Genomic DNA, 10,820 nt, shown 5'->3' with positions numbered 1-10,820 from the left:
TGGGAGGCCCTTCTGAATGGGGAGGATTAGGAGATCAAGTAGTCAATGAAGCAAGTGGTAAGAAGAGGCGGCAGTAGGAGAACATCACTCGCCCACACAGGTGTAACAGCGACCCTGTCTACTTCTGTGGCCACGACCAGCCCCTCAGACTCCCTTCCTGGGAAGTCACCACTAGCCTTGTCCTCAGGGCTTGGCCACTCTCTGGACTTTCAGTTTTCAGTTTCACAGATATTCTAACCCTAAGATAGCCACTCCTCTGTTGCCTACCTCCTTACCTCTGGCCTGAGGTTTCACTCTTACTTGCTTTCCTCAGTTTAGACATCTTGCCGCCTAGTTGGCTTCTAAGAAAGTCTTCCTGTCCTTCCTCTTCTCTCAGGGCCCTCCCTCCCACACACATTTCCTTCCTAATCATGGGGTCCCCCTCCACCCTTTTTATCGAAGGGCCTTCCCACCCTACTACAGCTGGGCCCTCCTCCCAGCCTCTTTCCCATCCAGGGAACTTGGACCCTAGGTCTCTTCTGCCCGTTCCATGTGCCGCCTGCCCCTCATGACTGTTCCTCTCGTCTTCCTCTGCTTTCTGTCAGCCTGCCTGCCTCCCTCCCAAGTTTGGGTCTCCTCCTGCCTCCACCCCTTCCTTTTATGAGACTGCTCTCAAGTCAGCTTTTTAACCATCCCCCTTCCCATCCTCTTGATTTCCTCTCCTCTCCCTAATTGGAGGGAGTCCTTCCCACCTGCTTACTTGGGCCTAGTGCTCATGCTCTTGACTCCCTTCTCACCCTGGAGCACTTTTACCCACCTCCCCTACCCTGTCATCTGACTTTTCTTTCCTGTCAGTTTATCTTTTACCTGTCTTGCACTGAGCTAATGATGATCTTTCCTCTTCTGCATCTGAATCCTTCCCGTCCCCACCATAGGCCCTTACCACCTCCTCCCCCATTTCCTTCCTATTTCTAACCTGCATTTTTCCCCCATTTTCATTTCTCTCTCCCCACTTCCCCAGTTACAAATCCTTCCCTCCTTTCCTGACATAAGGACCAAACCCCACCCCTCACCCCCATACCTTTTCTCCTTTTCCCTCAAAGCCCTCCATCCTGAGCCAGGGCCCCATTTTTTCCTCTCGGGACCCCATTTTCATCCCCTATGATCTTGACTGTAGGCTCAAATCCCTCCTTCTCATTTTTGATTTCAGAAATACTCGAACACCTTTCTTCAACCCCAGCCTTTATTCCTCATCTTCTTTCTTCCTACCCTATTTCCCAGGTATTCTTTTTTTTTTTTTTTTTCCAGGTATTCTTTAAATCCTTTACATATGAGACTGAAAATAGTCAAATGCTTAAAGAAGGAAAATACATATACTAACATCTTCAAACATACTTCTCCCTCTTCCTGAACACCCCCGACCCCTCTTTCCCACATCTAGTCATGGCTGGTTTCATTTTGTTCAGATTTTAGGCTGAAAGTCACCTTGTAAGAGAATCTTTCCTTCCTTGGCCATCCAATATAAAGGAGTCCCAAACCCCTAGCCACGTACCATACTGATTTTTGTTTTCTAACGAATATTTAACCCTGTGAAATCTTTATGTGTTTGTCCATCTAGAATTGATGCCCCATGAAAGAGGCCTTAACTTTCTTACTCATCTTGTATTCATCTGTTCATCTGTCATTGAAATGGTGTGTGTGCTCAGTCGTGTCCAACTCTTTGTGGCCCTATGGGCTGTAGAGCCTACCAGGTTCCTCTGTCTGGATTTCCCAGCAAGAATACTGAAATGGGTTGCCATTGCCTTCTCCAGGGGATCTTCCAGATCCAGGGATCGAACCCGTGTCTCCTGCATTGCAGGTGGATTCTTGACTGCTAAAGCAGCCACCACGGAATCCATTTAGAATGTTACCTGGTACATAATGAGTCAGTTTGCTGAATGAGTTAGTGATTTCTGAGTGTCAGACAGTATGTCAAGTACTGACTTTGTCTTGTTTAATCTTTCCAACAAGGCTGACTGAGGTAAGTACTTTTATTATTGCTATTTTATACCTTAAATAACTGAAATGCAGAAAAGATAAGTGAATTTGCTTGTTTTCTCAAAACAGTTGGTTTATCTGAGAATTTAATTCAATCTGTATGAAGTCACAACTCATGTTCCTTCTACTTTTCTGATGGTCCAGACAAAAGGGGCTGTTAGGGAAGGAAAGGAAGGTGGATCTGAATGCAAGGTAGGTTAAATTGGAGTCGGGCTCCTGGGCTGGGTCAAGGAGTATAGGGTGTAGAGTATAGGATGCCAGACCCTAAGTTTGTTTATTTATTTATTTTTTTCAGACCCTAAGTTTAGAATGAGGATACAAGAGCTAACATTTAAGAGCACTTACTTTGTGCCAGACATTTCCAAACAATATATTCTCCCCCACCTATGACTGGTAGGTAACAGCATTTTACAGATTAGGAGTCTGAAGTTCAGAAATGCAGATTATCCTTTCTGAGGCCCTACAGGTAGGATGTAGCGGAGCCGGGATCTGAGTGACCCCAGGCAGTCTGACTACAGAGCAGGTACTCTGGTTGCTGTTCTGTGCTATGTTTACGAAAGGCGTGTGCTCCATGTTGGACACCAACTCCTGCTTCCTGGATTCTTGTCTCTGGACATTCTGCAGAATGACCTCACTGACGTCACACTCCTGCCCCCAGCCTACCTCTTACTGCTCTCCAAAGAAGAGGTGATGGATGATGACACTCCACTAGCACTGGGAAAACCCCACTTTTTATCTCCCCCCTTTACCTGGGATCAGCATGGGGCAGCGATTGTGGATGAGTGTGTCTGCTCTACGGACTCAAGCTTTTCTCCAGTGGGGTGTCCCCAGGCTTAGATTGGTAAAGCATTGGGGTAAGAAATGGAGAAGCAAGTCCTTCCAGCTAACGATCTAAAACTACAGCTGTTTTTTGAACACATACTATGTGGAAAGCCCTAGCTCGGCACTGGGAATCCAGTAATGAATAAGATATGATCCCTGCTCTCAAGAGAATTTAGTGAGGCAGATAAAAACCAAGTAAACAGAATAATTATTAACTGTGCAGAGAGTGTAGGATAACAGTGTCAAACTAGAAAATAACAGAGCCCATTTCAGAGAGACGTGTGGAAGACCTGAAGAGTTGCTGAAACATGAAGAACAGGTGCCAACAAAGCAAGGTGGTGGGACAAGTGTTCCAGGGGGAGGATGCCACACAAGCAGAGACCCAGGAGAACACATGAGCAGTGAAGACAGTTTACTTCAACTCTGAATCACCTGCTTTTGCCCCAAACACATTCCAGGGAGTATGGACTGAGAGGGACTCAGATAAATACTTGAGAAGGACTCAGATCTTTATCATTTAATTATTATGTAAGAAAGGAACCGTGGATCCCATCAGTTCTCTACTGCTTTGGCCAAAATGAAGAGTTCTACAGACTTTTTAAGTGTGAGATTAAGTAGACCACTTGCAGAGCATTCAGTAGAGTGCTCAGACCTTTCGTCCAGATCACTGTCATAACCGGTCAAATAACAGTTGTCTGAGTAATAAGGAACCAAGTAGTCAGGATTAAAGCAGATACTCAGTAACAATTGGAGAAGAACATCGGAAGCATTTGCTATTTCCATGGGAAAGTTATTTGTGACAGGCATGCTAGTTGCCTACCTGAAACTCCTCCTCCTTTTCTTCAGTTAACAAACTTCTGATTTTCTTAGGGGTAGTAACATGCCCAGGTGAAAGACCTCATAGCCCCTTGAAGCTCAGAGTGGCAATTGGAACCAAGCCTGGCCAGTAAAAGTGCAGAAGTTATTGGGTGGAACCTCTGGAAAAATATTCCAAAAGAAGCCAACTTGGATAGACTCTGTCTTTTGTTTCTCTTCCTTTTCCCTATCTAGAATGGGTATCTGATGCCCAGGTATGCAGCAGCCATTGTAGGAACATGAAGATGAAGACTAAATGCAAAGGAGGCAGAAGAGTAAGACTGAAGACTAGCTCTTGACTTACTACCTCTGGACTTACTGTTAAATGAGAAAAAAAATAAATTATTTGATTAAACTGCTGTGGTTGTTTTTTAGGTATATGCAGCCAAAGGCAATTTTAACAGGGCTAAAGTGGCAATCACTGCTAAGACATACAAATGGGTTCTTTAGCCAAAGACACAACTGATAATGTAACAGTTCTACTGGGCTGGATATTCTCATTACCCTGTAAACCCCTCTGAACCTAGGGTATGAGGGAGTTAATGCTGAAAATTGGATCAAAAAGGCATTCTTCAAATTGCAATGCTTTTATTAGAATATTAATTGCAGACTTAAAAACTACACATATGGAAAAATGAAAACACTCAGAAATGCTATTACAGATTGAGTAAATTAGTAGGAGGAAAAAGATCTCCTCAGTGTATACAAAATGTAAACATTTGCCCTGGGGTTTCCCACAGATGGCACAGTCCACAAGGACTTATTTGGAATAAAAATGTCTATTGGATCTCCAGTGCAGCCTCTAACATCTTCAAACTTGCTACATTGACGTTAAAGTTACTAGCACACTCCAAATCTTCTATGCAAAAAACTAAAGGGTCCCAATCAAGGCAACTGCTATGTGTGGAAGCAGAGGCACCAAAGCAAATCAATCTTCCAACGATGAGCTTCCACCCACTGTGCTAACTGTATTTACATTTACCTTGAGAGAATATACACAGTATACAAAGCTCCTATTTGAGTCTGTGGTGGAAAATGAAATATTTCATGAGATGCTCCGAAGCGCATCAAGTCAATCACTTGAACTGCGGGAGAGAACACTAAGAAGAGGCCCTCTTCTGCTCAGAAAACGGGGATGCATAAACACCCATGGGGGGACAGGTACAGACCAGGTGCTGGTCTCCATAGATGTCATCAATCCGGGAGATGGTTGGCCAGAATTTGTTCTCTGGTTTCACAAAGGGCTGCAGGGGACAAAAGACAGAAATGACCTGGGGTATTCTGAGAAGTTTCTTGGAGGGGTGGGGGGTGGGGAGAAGACTGTGATGCTACTCCCACAACCTGAGATAGCATTGGCCCAGTAAGTACTCAAAAAGTATAAGAAGCTAAAATCTAGCCTTCTTCATTACCGTCCCTCCAAATCTCCCATCCCTGCTCTACCAGACTGCAGAGCACCTTCACATAATTAAAAGGATGATTGTAGAAAACACTGACCCACTAGACTCTTATTTGGTCTTCCTGCACTGTGCGCCCTGAGGATTTCCAGGCCTGTGGTTGGCACTCTGACCTCAGAACTTGGAAGGCCAATTCCTGTGTTGTGTTGTTCTGCAAAGGTAGCCTACGTATGGTCGCTGTAGGGAGGGGACGAAAAGAGTGGAGCCCTCGGATTGGGTGATGGCCCCTCATACGCACGTGAACCTGGACCAGCTGGTGTGTCCAGCTTCAGAGGAGAACTTACAAGTGGGAATGCTGCCACCTCTCTGGAATACGGCCGATCCCAGTGGGAGGATGTGACACAGGTCAAGGAGTGCGGAGACATCTGAGACAAAGACAGTGGATAGGAGAGGGGTCAGAGCAGAAGCCTGCCTTCCACTTCTCATCATGCTTGCTTGAGCTGATGAAAGCCCATGGATGGAGGGTGGTTGTTTTGTTTCAGTTTGTGGGGAAGGAAATTTTGGTAGGAAAATGTTTATTGTGAAACATTTCGAATATCAGAAAGTTACAGTAACATAATAAGCACATTTACCACCCAACATAAATCAACATTTTGTCATGTTTGCTTAAGCTTTTAACATAAGAAGCATTACAGATATGGTTGACCATGCCAGCCTATCCCCTCTCTATCTTATTGCTGGCCCTCTTCCCCAGGACCAGCCACTATCTTGAATTTGGTTGTCATGATTTTCATGTTTTTATACTATTACTGTATATGTTAATAAACTGCATAGAGCCTAGTTTGGTACTCTTTTAAACCTTATAGTATCTTCTGTGTGTTTTATTCTCCACTTGCTTTTGTACCTCAGTATTATATGTTTTAGACATCTATTGCCATTTTTTAAAAAATTGTCTAAATCCTGAAAGAATCATCAGTGTCCAGAGAAAAACTGATGAGAGCAAATCATATCATATTCCTCCACTATCCTATAAGACTCGCACGGGACCAGCCTTTTCCCTCCAGCCATTGGTTCCAGGGCTCCACCTTCAGCGGGGCAGCTCCGGAATGTGTCTGAGCTCCTCTGCACATCTCGGACTGCTTCTCTGGCTTGGAGCCATAACGACACAACCACAGCATTTGCGGTCTTTTCAGTTCATGATCCCTCAGCTTAACAATGGCTGGACCTAATACAGAACTGGGCTCTGACCAGATATAAAAGGAACATAGTTTTGAAGAGGCGAAGCAATGTTTAACAAATTTTTCTCCAATGTAGGCCATAAACATGGTAAAACATTCAGGCCAAGTACCAGTCTGGTTGTTCTAAGAGGTAACTATTCCAATATGAGAATATCTTTATCCAGAGCATAAAAGGTAAATCATCTCAGTACAGAGCATCAAACAGAGATACAGAATGGTAAGACTTCTCTAACTATAGAGTCCATCAGTCTCTGCTCCCTCCTTTGACAGCCAACTGGGTCCTTGTGGGGTGAACAGCACCAAACAAATATGTAAAACCAACAAGTGACCACTAAACAGATATTTAAAATTAGAACATATCAGAAATAACCACATTATACTTGAGTAACCACTGCTATGTTGATTCAAGATTTAAAGTTTCAGGTAATGAATTTATCCTCTCAGAAGAAGTCTTATTCTAGGCAAGGATACCATCTTCCAGTAAGAGTTCAGAGGTTGCCAGCACCCTGCCCAGACACTGTTTTCTGCCCTCTAGGATATTTTAGATAAAGTACCAGTGCCTCTGTACCTTCAGTGGGTTGACCCTGGGGTCGATGCGGCCCTCCTCAATGTCGGCAATTTCCTGTCGGATGCTGATCATGGCATCGCAGAATCTGTCCAGCTCCGCCTTGTCTTCGGACTCGGTGGGCTCAATCATGAGAGTGCCTGCCACCGGCCAGGACATGGTGGGGGCATGAAATCCTGCCAAGGAAATGGGGGAATTTTGTCACTAGCTTTGACCTCCCCAGTTTGGAAGAAGAGACCCTCCACTTCTTAAAATTTATTCCAAGGAAAACAATCTGAAAAGTTTGCTATTGGGTATGTCTAGGGATTCACTTCAGCACTGTTTATGGAAGAAAAGCTTAGGAAATAACGTGACATCCAACAGTAGAGGATCAGGTAGGCAAATTTTCCTGGGTATCTATACAATAAATAAGCAATCATTCCATGCATTTAAATTTGTATTTGTTAATAGCTCTGAACATTTACCCAATTTAAGTGAAAAGGGCAGGCTACATAATGATATTGTCTTGTTTTTAACATGACAATAATATATATGCATATATATACACATACATACATTTATATATGTTTGTGTATATATACATACTTTATATATGTGTGTGTATATTTTATGAGGGAAGCTGTTTTGAAGAAGAATAAATATTAAAATATTAACAGGATTATTGCCAGAAAATGAGACTAGGGTTTTTATTTTACCTTGTGTTTTAGAATCTTTTTATAATGTTCATGTATTACTTGCAATTAAGAGAAATTAAAATAGCTTACCAAAAGCTAAATAATGAGGTAACAAGCATTAAGGACCCTGATGTGAGTGTTACTGTCCTTATTTTACAGATGAGGAAACTTTATTTTGGCCAGGATGTATAAAGTCTTTGAATTTACACTGAATACAGGCTGAAGGTATGTCTATATTTCCAAAAGTTTTCACATATTAAGATGAATCGACAAAATATGATTAAGAGAGAGATTTCCTAGACAAAAGCCAAAAACAACTTTTTCCCAATTACAAATTTTTCCTGTGAAACTTTAAAAGATGGAGAACAGCTCCTAGGTTGATTTCCCTGTCAATGAAGTTTGCCCTGGAGGTTTCAATGGTTCCCAAATTCTGGTGTGCACCATTACATGGGGAGCTTTAGAGTCATGCCTGCATTGTTTAGAGGACTGTCTTCTCAACATTTTATTATAAAATTTTTCAGATATACTGGTAAGTTGGAATGACTATAGAGTGAACAACCATACACCTACATGGCTTCTACAATGATGCTGTTTGCTTTATCGTGTATCTAGTCATCTATTCCTATCATATATCAGTTGGTAAAGAATCCACCTGCAATGTGGGAGACATGGGTTCGATCCCTTGGATGGGAATATCCCCTGGAGGAGGGCATGGCAACCCACTCCAGTATTCTTGCCTGGAGAACCCCCATGGACAGAGGAACCTGATGGGCTACAGTCCATGGGATCACAAAGTGTCAGACACGATTGAGTGACTAAGCACAGTCATCTACTCCCATCACATATCTAAGGAATTTGTCTTAGTTTTGATGCCTTTTCAAGGATGTTACAGTCATTTGTACACTTCCCCCTTAAACATTTCAGTATACATGTCATTAACTAGAGTTCCATATCTGAATTCAATATGTTTCCATATTTTTGTGATAGCTTACTTATTGTGAAATGCACAAATTTTAAGTACCATTTAATTAAGTTTGACAAATGCATACAACTGTGTCACCCAAATCAGAAAGAGTTTTCTTTTTAAACAAGCTGACCTCATTACCCATTAAGTCCAACCTCAATTCCATGAGTGAGCAAATTCAGCCCAATATTTTCTGCAATAGTGGTTCCCATATCTGGAACCATCTGAGTTGTCATGGAAACACAGATTCCTGGATTTTGACTCTGATTCAGGAAATTCAAGGTATGAGCCTTTAAAAACTCAGAATCAGGTTAATCACAATACTGTTAATCAACTATACTCCAATATACAATAAAAAGTTAACAAAGTTAAGTTTGGAAATCTCTGCCCTCTGGCAGGGTGCCCCTCACACACCTGATAAGATTCATCTATGAAGTACTTGTAAATACAGATCACTGTGCCTCATCCCTGGAATTCTGATTCAGTAGGTGTGATTAAGACCCAGAATCTGTGTTGTCATCTTCATTGTTTGTTTGTTTTTAGAGCCATTCACTTATTCTGTCACTTGTTAAACACAATTGTTGAGTGCTTCCTATGTGCCAGACACCTAGACATCCTGGGCTTATGGCAAGTGTAGTTATCACTCTATTAAACATTGAAATATCAAGGTTGTAGATAGAACAGAACTTGAGAATACTGGGCAGTAACTCCAAATACCACTTCTCTTATACCCCCCCCCCCCCCCCCGCCTCCCTCCCTGCAAATGCTGCTGCAGTCAGATGTGGGAAACAGACCACACACCCCAGAAATGACGACTCATCTTGAGTCAGTCACTGGCTGGGAGGTTAAGTCAGGTCACAAGAGTGGTCAAGAGGAGATTCTGAAGCAACTGCTAATTTCATTAATGAAAACCATCTCTGGTTTTCCCATTTATTATCAGAGTAACTCTGCATAATAAGATCATTCATTCATGGGAGGAAATGAGTCACTATGTGGGACTCCTGTTATGGTAGTAAAACTATAAAATTATTAAAGTTTTCACATTCCTTATTAAAAGAAGTCATTCAAATCATCTTAAAATTCAGATAAGACTCCACATTCATCAAAAGGCAAAGTTCTCCCCAACTTAGCCTTCCTGAGGATTGAAGAGTCTTTGATGTTATTAATGTCACTAAGAAAATGTATTTTAATAAAGCCTGTGCTGAGTGAACATCCACTAACAATACACAGATTTTTTTTAAAAAGCTTCAAAGAAAACTGCATCATCTCTGTGAAAACAAGGTGCACCTATTCCTTCATCTCTAGCAGCAGCTGAAACAGTTATGCCACGGCTGAGGTGGCTCAAATGCCATAAAACTCAAATGCCATTCATCCAATATTCCTACACATTGTAGGCTCTCCACTTCCTCTACCATCACACCAACTTACCTCTTCATGGCCCTCTCTGTCTACTAGGAGTGGGATAGGTGAAATAATTTACCAGAAACATGAACAGAAGACAGCAATCATTTTCTTTGGGATTTTAAATTTTGTTAACAATAAAGACTCCTTTCCTAACTGTTGATGAATTCAAGATATGTGATTTAATATCTTTCAAAGGACAGAATCTGTGGGGCCATAGGGAAAGTTTTTTCTTTACCCATAGTCTACGGCTCACCATTTAGCCTGTGGATCAGTTTACTGTGGTGCAAACACATTCAGTCTGTGGTCCATGACCAGGATGGGCAGCTGCATAAATGTCAGAAATCCAAGTTCTCCTTAAGGGGGTCTCTCCTGTGAGACCACTCACCATAATCTTGAAGCCTCTTGGCCACATCCACAGCCTCAATGTTTGCAGACTTTTTGAAGGGTCTTGTATCCAAAATAAATTCATGAGCCACATATCCTGTTGAGAAAAATTATTTCCGTTCACAATTAACATCAGCTTGTTGTTTTACCCAAGAAAATGAGCAAATAAATCAGCTTTTTAATGCATATCATTGAGGACCAAGGAACAATGGGTACTTGGTAAGTTATAGTTGACAATAAAGCCTTCATCTGCTCTTATTACATATAAAAACTGTTAACATGTCATGCCAATTTGTTCCATCCTCAGTGTTCTACACACCCATGAACCAGGAAGCTGTGGAAGGCAGAACAGGAGTTGGAAGGTTTACTAAAGTCCCTGGGGATGAGACAATTTTTACTCAAAAGACCAAAAATCTACTTGCAACAGTTTAAAATGTCATCATGCCTGGTCCTTTTTTATAAAATATTTCTAGTGTTAAAACTCCTTGATACGTTTTTCAACAA

The 10,820-nt window shown here is 42.0% G+C and overlaps 1 protein-coding gene across 2 annotated transcripts in view; it reads right to left on the bottom strand.

Moving 5' to 3' along the window:
- Positions 1-1,290: 1,290 nt before the first annotated feature.
- The window catches only part of GLDC (glycine decarboxylase), an 84,880-nt gene continuing 75,350 nt past the window's right edge, over positions 1,291-10,820 (bottom strand). For both annotated transcript variants that reach the window (XM_065908155.1, XM_065908156.1), the window contains 4 exons: positions 10,318-10,413; positions 6,894-7,066; positions 5,432-5,512; positions 1,291-4,937 (listed from right to left, as the gene is read on the bottom strand). In XM_065908155.1, the coding sequence (XP_065764227.1) occupies positions 4,794-4,937; positions 5,432-5,512; positions 6,894-7,066; positions 10,318-10,413 (494 nt within the window). In that variant the 3' untranslated portion in view covers positions 1,291-4,793. The remainder of the gene's footprint in view (positions 4,938-5,431; positions 5,513-6,893; positions 7,067-10,317; positions 10,414-10,820) is intronic.

Source organism: Muntiacus reevesi, chromosome 17 (genome assembly GCF_963930625.1).
Source record: "Muntiacus reevesi chromosome 17, mMunRee1.1, whole genome shotgun sequence".
NCBI classification, from domain to species: Eukaryota; Metazoa; Chordata; class Mammalia; order Artiodactyla; family Cervidae; genus Muntiacus; species Muntiacus reevesi.
Note: the sequence above shows the minus strand (reverse complement) of the source record. Positions and strands in the feature narration are given on the sequence as shown.